The sequence below is a fragment of the Macrobrachium rosenbergii genome, chromosome 4, assembly GCF_040412425.1.
Source record: "Macrobrachium rosenbergii isolate ZJJX-2024 chromosome 4, ASM4041242v1, whole genome shotgun sequence".
Taxonomy (NCBI): domain Eukaryota; kingdom Metazoa; phylum Arthropoda; class Malacostraca; order Decapoda; family Palaemonidae; genus Macrobrachium; species Macrobrachium rosenbergii.
This window is the reverse complement of record NC_089744.1, coordinates 78,598,578-78,616,745: the sequence shown is the minus strand read 5'-3', so window position 1 is coordinate 78,616,745 and position 18,168 is coordinate 78,598,578. Positions and strand designations below refer to the sequence as shown.

The following is an 18,168-nucleotide window of genomic DNA, read 5'->3' as shown; positions in this document are numbered from 1 at the left end:
GTAAAAAATAATGCTACAATTGGACAGGAGGATGGGAGGAGAGCAAAATGACCATGGAAAAGTGAAAGAAATTAATGCAGCTGGAGATAAAGGATGTTTTTAATTTGACTAACTGAGAATTACGAAGTTACAGAAAAATTACCAATTATTTTAATCATCACCATCTGGCTGGAAAATTCAACATGGTCAAAGACTACCTCATCATTGCCACTGCTACTACATAGAAATCAGCAACTAAACAATACAAATGTTCAACTCTTTAGTCTCAGTATTACAGCTACTACCAAGATGGTTTGCTTTAATTTTCCTTTATGTTTGAAATCACTTGCAGAAGCAAAATTAACCACGTAATTCTGCAACCCAACAAAAGTTTCAATCGAACTCTACATGTCTGATTCATAATCAATTACCAGTCCCTTCATTGCAACAACAAAATAAATTTTCATCTACTATAGTGTATATATAAATTCTGTTCTCCCAATTTGATACAGTATACAAGTTACATCTTTTTGATCAAACGTATACATCCACAAATTGTTCAAACCATTCAATTACTCATGCTTCCACTTTTCTTTTACACAAAATTCTTCACCCTATCTAGGAATACCACCTTACTACACACTAGTATTTAAAAGGGTTGCAAATGTTTTCATTAAGAAAAATTTTCTATATCACATTCTACTGGAGATGATAAAAGTTCTCCTCCTATGGGAATCTAAAACATTCACTTCTTTGCAAAAGGCAAGCACACTGATAAGCTTATCATGAAGCATAAAAAGCTACCCACAAGAAAATGAACATTTCTACAGAAATATATGACATTTAAGTACATAACATAAATCTTGGCAAACATTCATGTATGTCCCATATACAATTTCAAGAGAATGAACTTCAATGGGCCCTAAGTATACTCAGAGAAAACAATTTAATTATTATACACTGAAAAAGTAGTGTAGAGCAAATGCACATGCACCATGGTATCATTGGTACTCACAAGAACTCCTCCTGGTGGCAGACTCACCAGGGCATCAGCTAATGCACTTTCTGCCTCTCGACTCTGTTGCAATATTTTCTGGGCCATTACTTGACGAGTCTTTCCTGGCACTTGAGGAGGCATTTCAGTGGCACCTAGAGATACAAAAAGATTGAAATGGATTAATATAAGTGAATCATCAATAACTGCTATTACAAGAGTGAACAAGCACAAAGAAAGTAACAAGACGTTGTATAAGTGACTACAACCAAATTCTCTTCAAATCTGTAAAGAATTCAATAATTTTTCACTAATGATGAAGACAAAGGTGGTTTTAGCTATGTAGTGAGTTCCCCACTAGATTGCTGATCAGCAATCATGGCTTTAGTTAACCAAAAGTTTTTCTGTGGAACTTATATCCAAATATATTACGGAAAATTCACTAACCTGTGAATTTTTTTGCAGAGCAATATTTACTAATCACTGTATTTTCATGACATTTTTATGATAAAAAAAAGTTATTTACTAATTTTCAAATATTAATATTAATGTAAACAGCACAATATCAAAAATGCTAAATTAAAATCCATCAAAATCACAAAACAGCTTACCAATGTTCTCTCTCTATTCTTTCAAGAAAAAACAGCAAAATATCAATAAAATGTTATTTCACTTACAGAATCCATTTATACTGTATGATATTCATGTATTATCATTGTAATATCTATAAAAAAAACAATCATCCCGAGATTTGTAATTGTTTTACTGTAGGTACGAGCTGCCATATTTTTTTCTTTGATTTACTAAACCATACTTCCTTACAAGTTTAGTTAGTTGACCATATGATTAAGCTACCACACATAACAGTACACAAGAGAACATTTTATCACTGATGATGTTTCATCTCTAATCACCGTAAAAATATCTGAAATCCGAATTTCATATGTAAGAAACACAAGGTCATACTGTACTCTCCTCCCCAGCCTGTCAAGTCAAGTCTCGTCCCCAGCTGCTGTGTTGAGACTTCATTTGTAAACACCAGTTTCTCTCTCTCTCTCTCTCTTAATGAAATATGAATCACTGTATCATAAATTTTTATGTAAAAAATTTAAAATAATAATTCCATTAATACATTCATTTCTTTTAGCAACTAAAAAATTATTTTCCTAACTCTTTCTGTAGCAGGCTCAATCAGCTGATTCACATAACGTAAATATTGCAAATGTCGGGATGATAGATTTTTAATATATATATTACGATAACAGATCAATATAATAATGTACAGTACACGTGGATTCTGTAAGTGCAATAACATTTTATCGATACTTTGCTGTGTTTACATTAATATTATTATAAAATCATTAATGAAACTTGTAAAAATATGACAAATTTGTAATTAATTTGTATTTTTCATAACCAACAAATCTGCAGTCTTAATATTAGGATAAATCTTCTGGCGCCAGATGGAAACCAGTAAAAATAACACAGCTCACACAATATCATAATATAGTAAACCGCCCCTATTTGTGTTCTCACGATTCACTGACTCACGATTTCGCAGATTTCTCTGTGGAACGTATCTACCCATTATTCACGGAAAATTCGCCCATTCGTGGTATTTTTCACTCAGAAATAAAGTATTCACCTATTACAGTACTGTATTTTCATATCATTTTCATGATTAAATGCACTTTTTGTGGTAACACTATTAAAATACTCAGGTAAAAGCATTTTTAGATGGTTTTTCTTGTATTTCAACTATCAAAATAGGCAGTTCTAAGTGTTTTTAGAGGGATTTTAAGTATTTGCAGATTTTAGCTATTCGCAGGGGGGTGCGGTACGCATCCACCCCGAATAAGGGAGGTTTACTGTAGATAAGAATTAAAATCAGTAACAAATTCTGAGTATATTTGTTGTAAAATATTTACAAGATTCACTATCATGGGGAGATGCAGTAGCTTTCTGTGAGGTATACATGTTTTTCCTAATATTTCTTAGCACTTTTATTTGCAAAATTACAATTATAGCTGACATACTATCATAAAAGATAAGAACTAAAACCAACAGCAATCCCTGGGTATATTTATGAGCAAATAAAAGAAAAGACATCCTGGAGCAGCAGAGAGCCAGGACATTCCCCTCTGAAATCTCAAGACATACTGATCGATGTCTCTCCCGAGCTGAGCTAAATAGTTGCCATAAGTCACTCATGGCCCACTGAAGTGCTATGAACATTTTCCCCACTAAATTCATCCAAATTGAATAGCACGTAATATTAATACTCATATAAGGATTACTGTCCATCACCCAAAACCTGTTGTACTCATATGAGGATTCCCATCTATTAAGGGTTATAATACTTGAAAGTATAAAAATGTCATGTGTAACATTAGTAACATACTATCATGGATACACACATCTTGTTTCTCTTAGTATCCTAGCCTTTACTGTATCCTTTTACTTTCTCCACCTCTTCATGTAGAGGATGACACTTGCACCGTGGCATACTGAGTGGTGAACATGAGCTTGGTTGGAAGACTGGACTGTCAACACAAGTTCTGAACCACTGCTAGTAATCTGATCCTGTCTTCTGAAGGCAAACCAGTATTACTCAAGTATCAATCTCCATTCTCAGATCTGTTATCTTCCTGGAAAGATTTCACTCTACCTTCTTCCCACTGATTTGTAAGGCTTAGCTGATACAAAAACCTCCTATTACCTTCAGGACCAAAAACAGTTAAGTATAGAGTACACGCAATCCATCTTCAGCCTCTAAATCACCTGCTTCCTGATTATCGTCCACACCTCACAAACCAAGTACAGTACCAAGATCTTTCTGCACTGTCCTGGTATATCTTTGGACCCAGTGGAAGCAACATCTGAGGGGAATTTGTTTCTAGAAAAGGATAGTCGATATCCTGTCTCTGTCCCTATCCCCAGCCACAGGTTCCACAATTTTTGGTGACAAGCCCTCACTGATGGACATAGCAGAAAGGCTGATGATAGAATAGTTAACCCTCAAATGCCTACTGGATGTATCATACGTCGACTAAAATTGTCCGTTGGGTGCCAAGTGGACGTACCGTACGTCGACTAGAAAAAATTTCAACCTTCGGTCAACTTTGACTCGACCGAAATGGTAGAAAAACGCAATTGTAAGCTAAAACTCTTACATTCTAGTAATAATCAATCATTTACCTTCATTTTGCAACAAACTGGAAGTCTCTAGCACAATATTTCGATTTATGGTGAATTTTTAAAAAAAAACTTTTTCTTTACTTCCGCGCAGTAACTGCCGAAAATTTCAGAAATTCTTTCGTCATTTTGTCGTAATTTTTGCACTGCTTTATATTAGCCGTTACGTAAAGTTTTATATATGAAAATGTGTGCAATTTCATGTAAAACACAACAAAATACAACCCATGGTTGTAACTTTTATTAGTTTGGGAATATTTTTATATAAATCTTGATAACTGCCAAAATTTCAACCTTCGGTCAACTTTGACTCGACAGAAATGGTAAAAAAACGCAATTGTAAGCTAAAACTCTTACATTCTAGTAATATTCAATCATTTACCTTCATTTTGCAACAAATTGGAAGTCTCTAGCACAATATTTCGATTTATGATGAATTTAAAAAAACTTTTTCCTTACGTCCGCGCCAGAAATTCTTTCAATCACGTTGTCGTAATGTTTGCACCGTTTATATTAGTCGTTACATAAACTTTTATATAAGGAAATGTGCGCAATTTCATGTAGAATACAACAGAAAATAACTCATGGTTGTAGCTTTTATCAGTTTTGAAATATTTTCATATAAATTACGATACAATAGAAAAAATTCGACCTTCGGTCAACTTTAACTCGACCGAAATGGTCGAAAACTGCAATTGTAAGCTAAAACACTTACAGTCTAGTAATATTCAATCAATTAGCTTAATTTTTCAACAAACGGGAAGTCTCTAGCACAATATTTCGATTTATGGTGAATTTTTGAAAAAAAAATTTTTTTTACGTCCGTGCGTTACGGATTCATGCATCATATTGTGATAATATTTTCTCTGTGTTGCTTTGATCGTTTTACAATTTGTTATATACCAAAATCATCGCAATTTAGTGTACAATACAAAGAAAAAAAAAATAATCCATTAACTTTTAACTGTTTTGCTCACAGCGCGATTTGTATAAAATTATATATGAAAATTTTTTTTTGCGCTGTCATATATTTCAATATTTATATATGATAATGATATTTTTTCATTTCTGATGGTTGCATACTAAACTTCAGGCAATGACTAAAAAAGGAGCCAAAATGAACTCTTAATCTTAAAAACTAAGCGTGCTGTGATTTTTTGAAAAAACTTTTTCCCGCTTCGGCACTAACTCCCGAACGCCGCCGGCATACGGGAGACGTTTTTGTGAATAGAGGCTCGGCGTTTAAGGGTAATTAGTTACCCTCAACTAAATATCCAAAGCATGCAAATAAAATTACTTGCTACCTCTGCTGCCCCTCCACACTGGACATGTTGGGATTTGTGCCACAACCTGGGGTAAATGTGATTAATGGGTTTGCTTGAACAATCTATTGCCAGGCACTTTTGCTCCTCATGACAAGTAATGCATAATTAATACTAATAAGTGAAAACATACACAAAATGCACAAAAATATATTCTAAAGACTTTAAGCACACTACTAAATAAAAAAACATTAGGCAGTATTTTTCTCTACTTACCAGATATTGATCTTGAGCGTGACTTGGATGAAGTCAAACTACTTAACCCACTATATCGATTAGGCGATGGTTCTCTTGAGGTGCCGGTGCTACGTGGAATTCCACTCCTTCGTCGAGTACGACCAAGAGTACCAGTGTCACCCGCTGATGTGACGTATGTAGCATAGCTCAAACGTGATGAAGGAGAACCACTTCGACTACCAGCTATAATATTTATTGTCTTATTATTAATGGTCAACCAATGTTTGAGTAATTAAAGTAAACTGCCCATATCATCCATGTATCCAATTTATGCTGGTTACAAACATTGAAGTTGAAAAATTTTTTAATTAACAGCTCATCTTACGATGATTATTATTAAATATACAAAAATACACTGAAAAACAGTACTACATATTAAACATACAAATACTGAACTATATAATTACAACTTGATAAGAAACCCAATAATTTACTAAGGATAATAAGAAAGTTACAAAACTCACGCTGAGATTGAGAAACTCCTCCTCGACTTCTAGATCGTCCCATGCGATCAGGGGAAGTAATGGAACTTATGGGCGGATGATCGGACGTTTTTCTTGGACGAGCTGTAATGTGGCAAAACAATTGACATGAAAGAATGTATAGTATAATGCAAAATCAATTATAAGTTTCCCATATAAACAAATACTGTATCTATATATATACCTTCCTGACTTTGTATACATGAAAGAAATTCTTAAAAAATGATCAGCTTCAATGTGAAAACTATCTACATGCTAATAGGATGTGACATTTCTTTAATACAGTAACTAGATCACTTATATAATTCAATTATGTAAATCTCCTTAAAAAAAATAGTCACCAAGCAATGTCCACGCTCTTGTCGTCTTACAGTACAAACTACAATGCTGTACAATAAACATAACATCGTGATCATTAAGCAGTGAAATTAAAAAATGAAAAAAGTCAAACTGCAAAATGCTAGGAGAGGTGAAAGAAGCAAAATAACAAAATCTCTTTAAAACTTAAATTAAAAATTTAGCTCTACGGTGGGGTATAAAGCATTAAGTCAGCATAAAGCAACAAACTCCAAGCTCAGCAATATCTCTTTACGCTGTTCTCCAAATCTCCTTCCTCTGAGCTCCAATAAAGAACTTCACCATTACTGAGCAGTTTGTAAGACAAGCTTTTCTAAACTGAGGTACATAAGTGTCCTAATACAAACATTTGCATGCCATAAATAACAGGATGCACTTTTAATTAGTTGTCACATATAATAGCTGATATCATAAATAACATCATATACTACAAATGTGAAATGTGAAAATGTAAAATCTACTATCACATATTAATCTCTCAAAAGGCTGAAAGATGGCATACATATTTGATTAAGAGGATCCAATACTTTACCAGTGCATATTAGCTGTAGTAAGTAAATCATGAAGTACATAAACTTACTTGCAAATTAAACTATCACCCAATACATAATATACTATACAGCAGGAAACAACATTGAACAATACAACTTGGAAAATATGTTTGGAAACTAACAGGGAAATGTGATTATACTTAGTGAGATATGAGATATTAAGCTTGTATGGTACCATACAAAATAATAATGGAAGTACTTCCACAAAATTCAGTTATCATTAATTATATACAGCCTAAAAAAGAAAAATATACTACCTATCCCTTATAACAAATAAAATCAATAATCTGGCAAAAGTTTCTTGCATTATTCCTGTACTTTACCCAAACATAAAAATTCAGCACATAGGAGGTGGCTTTACTAGCATTATCACTTCCTTTCTCAATACTGCACATAAATAATCATAATAATCATACAAATTTACTGAAAATGGGTACTTTAGTGACAATATACAGTATAACATGCTCCTTTTAGTCATTATGTTAAGTGCTCTGAATTCAGATACAGGGAAAGTAATACTGTACAAAGTAATTCACACACAAAGTGCATAACTCTGAAAAAAGCAATTCATAGTGTCTTTACTATGAAACCAGTACAATTTATGCACTGGGCATTTAGCTACAACATGGGAAAGGGGGTGTCAGGTGGGTTATATTATTGGGGAAAACTGTGCCACAGGTACCATTATTACAATACACCAAGGGAAGGGTGTTCTGTGAGAAAATTTTCATACTTTACCCCTAATACCTTTTCTTCCTACTAACAAAATTTTCTATGAATGTACTGCTTATAGAAGCAAGCAAGCGCTGCAAAACAATACCTTTACAATGGATTACCATCTCAGAAAGACTGCGCCCCTCAACAGAGTACATATGACCTCACCTTACATATGTTGAAATTTGCATAATGCATTATTTTACTGTACGGTACTGCATATTATAATACTGTAGGCTATACTGTAATCAATTTTAGAACAAATAGGCCTAGCCAAAAAGGAAGGGATTTGATAATAACCATTCATTACCTTCACAATCATTTTTAGCATCATTCATGTTTCCAAATGGTCATAAGATATCAAATATATATCTTGACCATTTGAAATTACATAAATTCTTAACTTTCATAAGGCAAAACAGTTCTTTCTTACACCATTAACCACACACATGCCTAATTTTTACATAAAAAAAAGCCAGGTTCATCAGATTTCAGTCCATAAATGTAAGTGAAATCTTGAAATATGATAAATGGATTTATGATTTCCTGGCCACCTATCTTGGGTTGCAGGACCTAACCAAGTCCTGGGATATGGTGATCCTTTCCTTTTCCTCCTAGAAGACATCCATCACATGAGGAAATTACAGATGAAAACATGAAATGATTTGCATACCAACTCATGCACATGGACTATCGAAGAGAGAAGGTCAAAGTTTGAGATCCAGGCGTGCACATGATGCACTGCTACAAGGTCTCTTATGGGATCCATAAGGAAAAGCATTGATCTGGTCTCTGTCCCTTAAGCAAGAAGGATACAGTCTAAAGTTCTCTCGTAAGTGATACAATTCTCTCTGCTAAAGTGAACAACAATCAAAGCCATGTGACCTCTCTAAATCAGATGAAATGGTCTCATTCCTGCCTCAAATCCAGGGTCAACTATGGCCGCTGCCACTATGTGAAGAACAATGAGAATGATGTCAATCATGATCTCAGTGTCTACTGGAATTAGACCTTGTTTCTCTACTGCAAAACGGTGTTCCAAACACTAAGATTTGTGGCAAGAGTGGTCATCATTCTTCAAAAAAAAACCGACAAGGAAGTGGGTGTGCTTCAGCATCCAAGTCCCAGGGGAACTGGTAACTGCTGGGTCCCAGTAGCAGAGCTTCCTCAAACTATGGGAAAAAAGGGCAAATCAGATACATCAATTATTATGTCCATTGCACATAAATCACAAGGCCATATCCAAAAGGGCCATTTTCCAGGATACAGATGCTACAGAAGGAAGCATGGGAAAACTGGCTGGGGAGCATATCTCACAGAAGCAGAGCAAATTATCAATCAACAGCTGCTGAGACTATGGACCTGAACATACCTGCTGTTGGACCCAGTCATGAAATCCCTTCCAGCATAGTTGAAGTGGACCTCTGGAAGGGTAAATGGGATAGCAGGAACCATTACAGGAGGAGGAAGAGAAGCAATCAGTACAGCAACAAGTGCATGTTGGATGCCAGCAGCAGGGGTTACTAGACAACTAAGTAAACAAGATGGCAGGTCATGAACAAAGTAATCAGTCAAGTAAAATGGTCGCAATGTGGGCCAGTCAGGGGGGAAAAACATGGTCAACCAGAACTGGTCATGGGCAAGGCAGCTGGTAAACTGGAGCAGATGGATCTATAAAACAGGGACAGCAAAATAGAGGTCTTGTGTCACAAGTAGTATGCTGATCCCTTTGCTAAAATATGAAGAAAAATCACTCTAATCCTTGGGAAGAGGAGGAGGCATGGGTTTAGAAGACATCCCACTTGACAAAAGTTGCTCCTTCACTGATTCCACACAGGAGGAAAACTCCAAGGCAGGTCTGAAGACCGCAAGCACCTTCTGTACTCAATATAACTTTTATGTCTTCAGGGCATACCAATACCACTCCTTATGCAATCAGTTAGATGAGCTGAGGGGAGCAAGACTGGCTGTGACACGAACTGCACCACAGTGAAGGTCCCTATCCAGTGACCAAATTCACATGAAGAACCTTGGGTGTTGACAAAAGGAAGTACTTGCATCATCAGCATGTGCTAGTACAATGAATACCACAAGGCCAGTGACCTAGGCACACTTGTCAAACAGAAAAAGAAAAATTGGCACTTTAGATGCATGAAAAGAGGAATGGGACAACTGAATGTTTAAGGCATGATGTATGAAAAACAGTAGCAGCAATGAGACTAACCAGAGAAAGGATGACCCTGGGAGAATAATGTATGAACTGTAAAGATGTTCATGGAAAACTCAGCTGGGTATGCAAGGTAGAAATTTTCCTTTTGTCCACTTACTCAAATCCAGTGAACCTGACACATTTGGGACACAAAATTAAGGCATACATATGGTTAATGAAAGTGAAAAAAAATTACCTTTCACGGACAAAATATATGAAAATCAATCCTAAAACACACTCAGTAACCATGTAATTTTAAATGGCACACATTATAAAATTTACAACATACCCATAAGCAGTGTGCTTTTTTCGCGGCCTTCATAATTATATGAAATATGTGTATTACTAACCAGGCTTCCAAGTGTTGAATCTTACAACATGATCGTACCTAAATCCAATTCCACAATGCCAAATAAATACCCATACACTTGAAAAAGAAACTATGAAAATCTACCCACTACTACAACAATACGACATACCAGACTATCTACTGGCTCTTAGTCAAATCCAAAAATCCTCAAAGAGGATCTTGCAACAATATAAAATTTAATTACAGGTTCTGGTAAGTGGTAAGGGACTTTGCTTAAATATATACAGATATTTGCTGTTAAACATCTGGGATATGTTCCAGGCAATGCAGTTAGCATATTACATGAACACCTTATGAACTACTAAACTGAACCAGCACTTTATAACACTACCTACCCTTTACTTGTACTGGCTAAAAACTCCACATCTTGTACTGTACTATATTTCATGTCTCCCATAATTTGCCAATTTTTTTAACGATGTACTGCCTTTAAAAAAAAAATATGTATGGTGTGTATATGATTGTAGCTACATAGCATGAGTACCCTACACCTGCTCTGTTTGAATATCAATCTCAGCTTTTCCAACATTTGTCAATCAGCATCCTGCATTTTTAATATAAAAGTACTGCAGAAAATAAAAAAAAAATATTGTACAATTACTGTACTGCACTACAGTAGATTTCACTGCGAACAACAATAGTATGAATGGATAAGCTTAGTGCAGCCTACTTTGACAAAAGTGGTTAATTTCAGTGCATGTAAAATACCTCATGAATGATGAGAAACACAAATGTTGCATTGTTATTGATACTCTTACAAAAACAACCATAAAATAACATTATTTCAAATATAAAATGTTCCGAAACACAAAATCTGACAGCATTATCAAGCTACATTTCTTTGGCATTACCAGGTATGGAGATACTTCAGGCTGTTGCCAACTCTGATCATTAATGTGACTGCTAAAATATTTTGAAATTAATTTTCAACTGAGATTGTGTAAACATGTCACTATACTTTTCACCAGTTAATGCAACAGCATTAAAGCAAACAATTCAGCTGCTAATAACTCTTATTCTCAAGGCATAAGAATATTTCTGGAAAACAGACAACTATGAATGATCCTACTTAGTCCATAATAAAAAGATAAAAAATACAGTACAGTGAGAATATAAGCCAAGCACAAACATGTTCAGTATTGCTATAGAATATTAACTCACTGTAGAAATGTACTGTATCCATATGAAAATAGCAGAACTATCACTTTGTTACATGTTAAGGATGTTACATATCTGCTTATATCTGTAAACTAATAAGATTTTTCAACTCATGTGTATCATAATGGGGGCCTTGATGTATGTGCACTCAGAAGGTGGGCAGGAGAACATTAAAAATTGCATATCTATAGTTGATTTTCTCGAATAAAAAAATCTACAATGGTAATGGATAACTTGTATGGCAGTAATACCTGCAATGTGCCTTGCAAGCACATTTTAAGCAGTATGCATTCTTTGCAGCATCCCTTCAAGCCCCACTGCTTCTGTTAATACCATTTACTGAACATTCCATACCCTCAATCATTTTCTCACTTTCCTGTTTAACTTTCTTAATTCTTATGTTGCTCCAATTCTCATCCATCTTTTTAAAAAAAATCCTTTGGGCTAGTCCTATAAGTGTAGAAATCTGACCATGATCTATACTACTTTATACAGTACAGTAATATTATATAAACACTAGATGCCTAATGATTACTGTATATACTCACACTCACCACAGAAGTTACTCCCAATGGGCAATCAATCCTATGAGGGTTAATAATTTTAACTTGGTGGTCTGGCTAAACTACTGCTCTTAACTAAATCACAATTGTGCAAAAATAATTACTGGTTGCATATTTAAAAGGTCCAAATCACTCCATATTAGAAAAGGGATGTATTATGAAACTGGAATAATACAATAACATTTAAGTCACGATTGAAAGCAAGGGACAGCAAATATTCTAAAAGTAGGAATGTGGGCATACAGTTTAAATGGAAGTTTAACTCCACTGGTGAGTGATGAAAAAAAAAATTGTCAGTCTAATCTGTACTTATTGATAGTTCATGCCAACAATTTACATACAATTGTAAGGAGCACTTCCATAATCTATTTATCACTTGTGTATTAGCTAAAGCAGAAATTTATGCTATATACTGTATACAGTATCTAAAGATGTTTCCATTCTATGAAGCTGAACTGGTGACTGACTAAGTTTCTGCTTGCCTTATCACTGTTAAGCACATTGTTGTCTTATGCTATGATGGCAATGTCTCCCAAAAGCATGCCTTTGCATTCCATCCACTTTTAGGCTTTGCTTCACACTCAGCATTGCTGGTAATATCAACACCAAGCAGGTAACAGTCATGTGCATTTCTAAAGGAGCCTCTTAAGGGAATGAAAATGCATTTTCAGCCGCATCCTAAACTGCTGACCTTGTACAACACCTCAACTCATTTCAACAAGTGCACTCTTACAAGCATCAAGGGTTTCACATTAAGAGTGCTTAGTTACTCACCTTTGTCGTCTGCCTCTGTTCCTAAATGAGAGTGAGAAGCAAGATTGCTCAATTAAGTCATTATGAAAAGCATTTGACACCCCAATCTAAATACAAATGAATTTCTTCCATTACAATTACAGAATTTTCAACCTTAAGACTGTGATAAAGTTTAGAACTTCAGCACTTCCTGATCTGGCATTGTATTCAGTAAATTATTGTACAAAACATTTATACAAAATAAAACCCTACACATCAAACACCATAAATATCTAAAGTAAAGCACCATTCCTCACTACAATATGAAAATTTTTATTCCTTCATATCTGAGTGACTAATAAAGAAGCTAAGCAATCAGAAGGGCAACATCTGCCTTGTGTATAATTGTGATTACAACACTCTTCTCACAACTAGAAGGAATTAACTAAAGTAATCCGTGTATTGAGAAACTCCATATAGTTACAGCTCCTCTATTATTCACATACAGTGATTCATATATGAACATGTTCATTGAAACACCATATACATTATGTAGAATTAGTATCACAATTACTTTATCTCCAATTCCACTACTGGCAAACATCAGCTGTTTGTATTATGTACCAGTACACTGTATTAGTCAACTCAGCTTTGTGTTAATGTTCAATGATAGTTAACAAAGAGTTAAGGAAAAGGGTTACTTACGTAAAGATGCTCCAGACCCAATTTTTAGTCTTTGGGCTTGGGCATACTGTGAACGGGCTTGTGCACGTCTGGCTGCTTGGAGGTCAATGGCACTGTTGGACCGGAAACTAGTGGTAGGAGTATGGGAAGGAGCAGGGGAGTCTGGGGAATCTTGTTGGCGATGTGTGGATACTGTAGGAATAGCTGATCTTCGCATACTACTCTGGGGTAATCTTGATGGGATTCCACATAAATTTTCAGTGCTTCCAGCAGTTGATGATGATCGTGACCACCCTGGACGACTTCCAACTGTTCAAGAGTCCAAATTGGACAAGCGCAGGCAAATGTTGGCCCAAATGCGTATGCATCAAGATGGAAATGCATACCGTCCGTAACAGCACATAACGAAACATCCAGCCACACAAGCCACAGAGTTGGTGTATGTCAGGTGGGAGGGAATATGGGGAAGCAAGCAAAGGCCAAGCATGAGCTGTGTGTCAAAATGCTTGTCACTTGTAATCACTATTTGGTAGTGGACTAAAAACAAAACCCCACGAAAATAAAAATTCAAATAAAAAACTACTACAGTATAATGCAAACATGTGCAATATAATCTACCACAATTACAAATCAACTATAATAAGTGTAAGAATTCATAACAACCCTATAAAAGTATACTGTTATGTACACACTCATGCAAAAAATAAATGTTTCTAGAGTCTAGTGAGTCCTGCAGCAAAGTTGAAGAAATAAATATACTGTACATTGCATCAACTTAATAAAATATACTAAAGCAATTCTAAAGATCCCAAACATATTTATGTTTTAAATAGCATAACTAAATATAAAAAATTTAAAAGAGAAAAAAAATTAATGCCTGTTAACAACAATTTACTCAAATTTGCAATAATACTCAACACCAATTTCACAATAATTTCAAAACTGTTTTGTCAAAATATATAGTCCAGCATAATCCTAATATATTTCAAAGAAAGATATTTCATTTATCAACAACAGAGTGAAAAGTTGCTGCAAGAGTCTCTACTGTACTTAATCATCAAAGAATAAAATGCATTCAAGTCTTTTACTTCCTACCTTACACTGTTTTCATGTTACTTACCAAGTAGTAATCTTTACTGATTTTACTACAGAAATAAAGTAGAGTAAGACAGCCATACAAACCATACTGCCCATACCAGTTACTCGGGTTTCTGGTTTAGGTATACATACACAGTGTACACACAAAACCACAACAGCTAAGCTCAACTTATAAAACAGTCACATCATACTTTAGCTACATAAATTAACTACTATCTAATCCAATACCAATTTCATGGTAGATCCTATCAAAACTACCAATTATAGAGCCCTCCAATTTAAAATACATGTAATCAATTCATATGATGTGGCTGACAACATTCCAAAATAGACCATTCTCTAGGTCTTCCAATGAGGAAAATAAAACTCAGTGGAAGACACACTAACATGGCTGATCCTTTTAATCTTAAGAAATACTGATACTTCATACCTGATGGCTTTTGTGAATTGTGCAAAGATTGTGAGGATGAAGAATTAGACATGCCTGCTTCACCTTGAAGCATTTTCTTATAACTAGGATCCAGTGAGTTTAATAATTTGTCTGCCTCATCTTTGAAGTGGTCTGCATATCCCCAATATGCTCTGTAAAAATAAAAGAGATATGACATTACCCATTCACAATTTACAAAATTATATGCATACTGTACATATAATTCCAAGTAATATTTCATCAAGTGATGTGGTATAAAAATGCCACTTACTTTCTTGAAAATGCTCTAGCTTCTGGGTCTGCATCTGTAATACCCTTTTTTATGCTCTCCGAAAGAATTATCACATGCTTTTCCATGGAATGAGTTGGCCATGTGTGTACAAGCTGATCCAAGACTTCACATAAAACTTTGCGTATTTCTCTGTTCTTGCTACTCATCTCCCTCAACAGTATGGGAATCAGTTTATGATGGTGGGTATTTTGGATTATAAAACGAATTGTAACAATACCAGATGATGCCATAACCTGCAACAAATTTTTGAATTTTAGTAAACGTAATGTTCCCGACTTTTAACTAACTGTTCAATACAAACTGGGTGAGGAATTTCATATAAACTAACGAGGTCCCTAGAATTTCCATGGTTATATCCCTATACAGAATGCATCCATCAACTATAACTATGGATATTGTTTAGAACGATAGCACTCCTTCTCTATATTCAAACAATTACAATACTGTCATGGTTAATCTTACAATTACATAGTTTAGCCAGGTCAATCCATCTTGTTGACATACCAATACTTTTCCAGCAGATTAATAACATTCCTGATGTTGATCCAGTCTTCACTAACTGTTTGGACCTAAAACTGTAAACTGATTATGAATATCGAAGTAAAAAAGCCTCTGGGGGTTCACATCATGGAGCTTTATTACATTAATTCAAAATATTCTGTCAATTTTTTCTGCTGGGTACTTTTAATTTTGGTTTTATTGTGACAATGACAAGTTCGCGTTCATTGCTGACATCTGTTACTCTACTGTCTCAAACATTCTTCAACATTCTTATTTTCTCTTGAATGATGGCTATGTGATTTATTTGGTTTCTATGAGTGCCATCTGAAAATCCTTATACTGAAAAAAAAAAAAATACTTCCAATTGTGTGGCTTTTTGGAGTGTAGTAACCACTGCTGCAATACAGAAAACAAAATTGGAAAAAACATAACTGCATCAAGATAAAACACTCCAAGGAGCAAATTAGTTAGCTACTCTTTAGCTTGTGAACATCACAAAATGAAAAGAGAATTCCCCATATACATAACTATTTTAGACCATGTAAAAGAAAAGTGAGAATTATGCCTAAGTACTTGAACAATAAGCTGGAATAAGGGAACACTACAAACTGGCTACACTATTCTCTGATCAAATTAGAAAACTACCCACTGACTGTAACCACACTGAAATCCTACTATTAATAGCCCAAGTCCAGCACCTAGCTGGATACTGGCACTCTGAATTATCTAAAAAATGTAGAACTCTTTTTTTATCAATTACACAGTTACTATATTGCAACGAATTCGTAACAAGGACAAGAACGCTATCCCGAAGAAAACATCCACAGAGATATGGCAGAGCTGTTGACAGCACTGCTGGACCAAGAAAGAGTAAATAATGTTTGTTAATATGTAACAGAAGATCTGGAAGGCTTTTATATGGTGATACTACCTTCTTTTTCTGTCACATACAAACAAAAACCAGTAACTGGGATTATTTCAACCATGACATGGACAATATTATTAACTGGATTACTATATTGTGGTGAAATAAATATGCTAGTGGATTCTTTATAACTACAGTATATTTAAGAATATGAAAAATACAGAGAAAAATTAATCTGCATCTTACCTTGGCACTATTAGGAATTAAATTGATCAAGTTTGGCAGGACTGTTTCACATAAATGATCAACCTTGTGATGAAGCTCTTGTGACATATATGCTATAGTAACACATGCTTCTCTCACTACCTGAGACCTGTAAAATAAAAAAAAATACTGAATAATGGAAAAATGTATGGCTAAACCTTGCCTAGATATAAGATTTCATGTATATATCAAAACTAAAAAATAAATGTAGTGCATAGTACACTGCATAAAATTCAGTGAAACTAAACAGCAACTTTCAAGTATTATATCTGGAATGAGAGTACAGTAATATTAAAATCTTGACCTCTTTCTGGGAACAGTCAAATTACTTCAACATTAGAAGAAATGAAGTAGCAATGTCCGTTAAATTCCACGACACTTTTTAGTTGGTCCACCTTATAAAATCCTTCTACAGATTACTGTATGAGCATTCCCAAATTTGCAAATTGTGCATGGTCCATTGAACAATGCATAAATCTTTGGGAAGAGTAAAACTTTGCAGGATAACTGACATTACAGAATGCAATGTTTTACTAAACAAAACTTGTTTTTCAATACAAACCCACAAACCCATTTATGACATATATACTCATTGCTGCTGACAAGGTAATCTCGATCACACCTAGCTCATCTGCAGTCTAGCCTGAGAATCCTCTCCTGCAGCTGGTATTGACACTGCACTTGAAGATCTAGATCGACACTTCAGCCTTTGGTCAACAAGATGGAGGACACCATAATTTTGGGATTTAGGGGAACCAGAGGTAACCCTGACTTTGATTATGTACTACCACCATGGAAGGTCTAGCAAAACTTCCTCTGGTTGGTACCAGAAAATCTTCAGACAATGAAGCGACCTCCCCAGAAAGGAAGAGCTGAAGCTGAAGGGATCAAATCCTGAAGCAGCCGTGAGGCACCAGCTTCTCTACAGAAACCACATGGGCAATCAAGACTTGCTGGGTCTTAGTCAACATCAAGGACATCAGTAAATCACATATGGGATAACAGCTGCTAATCTCAAAGTCCAGTGCTCCAAAGACCAAACCAGCTTCCTCTGTATTAATCACTATGCCTAAAAAGGTTTTCTTTGTTGATGGCAAAGATCTCCTCTAAACATGCCAGGGGCAACTAGTTGTTCGAGGCAACAGCACTAAGTCTCCAAACTCTTTAAGCC

The 18,168-nt window shown here is 35.1% G+C and overlaps 1 protein-coding gene across 50 annotated transcripts in view; it reads right to left on the bottom strand.

The window, feature by feature from the left end:
- The window catches only part of chb (chromosome bows), a 406,696-nt gene that overhangs the window by 38,593 nt on the left and 349,935 nt on the right, over window positions 1-18,168 (bottom strand). For 15 of the 50 annotated variants that reach the window (XM_067101218.1, XM_067101245.1, XM_067101309.1 and 12 more), the window contains 7 exons: window positions 16,980-17,106; window positions 15,347-15,600; window positions 15,076-15,227; window positions 13,569-13,856; window positions 6,192-6,293; window positions 5,707-5,910; window positions 995-1,128 (listed from right to left, as the gene is read on the bottom strand). In XM_067101218.1, the coding sequence (XP_066957319.1) occupies window positions 995-1,128; window positions 5,707-5,910; window positions 6,192-6,293; window positions 13,569-13,856; window positions 15,076-15,227; window positions 15,347-15,600; window positions 16,980-17,106 (1,261 nt within the window). Of the gene's footprint in view, window positions 1-994; window positions 1,129-5,706; window positions 5,911-6,191; window positions 6,294-12,905; window positions 12,927-13,568; window positions 13,857-15,075; window positions 15,228-15,346; window positions 15,601-16,979; window positions 17,107-18,168 lie in introns of all 50 variants that reach the window. The other 35 variants (XM_067101403.1, XM_067101333.1, XM_067101340.1 and 32 more) reach the window with 5 other exon arrangements.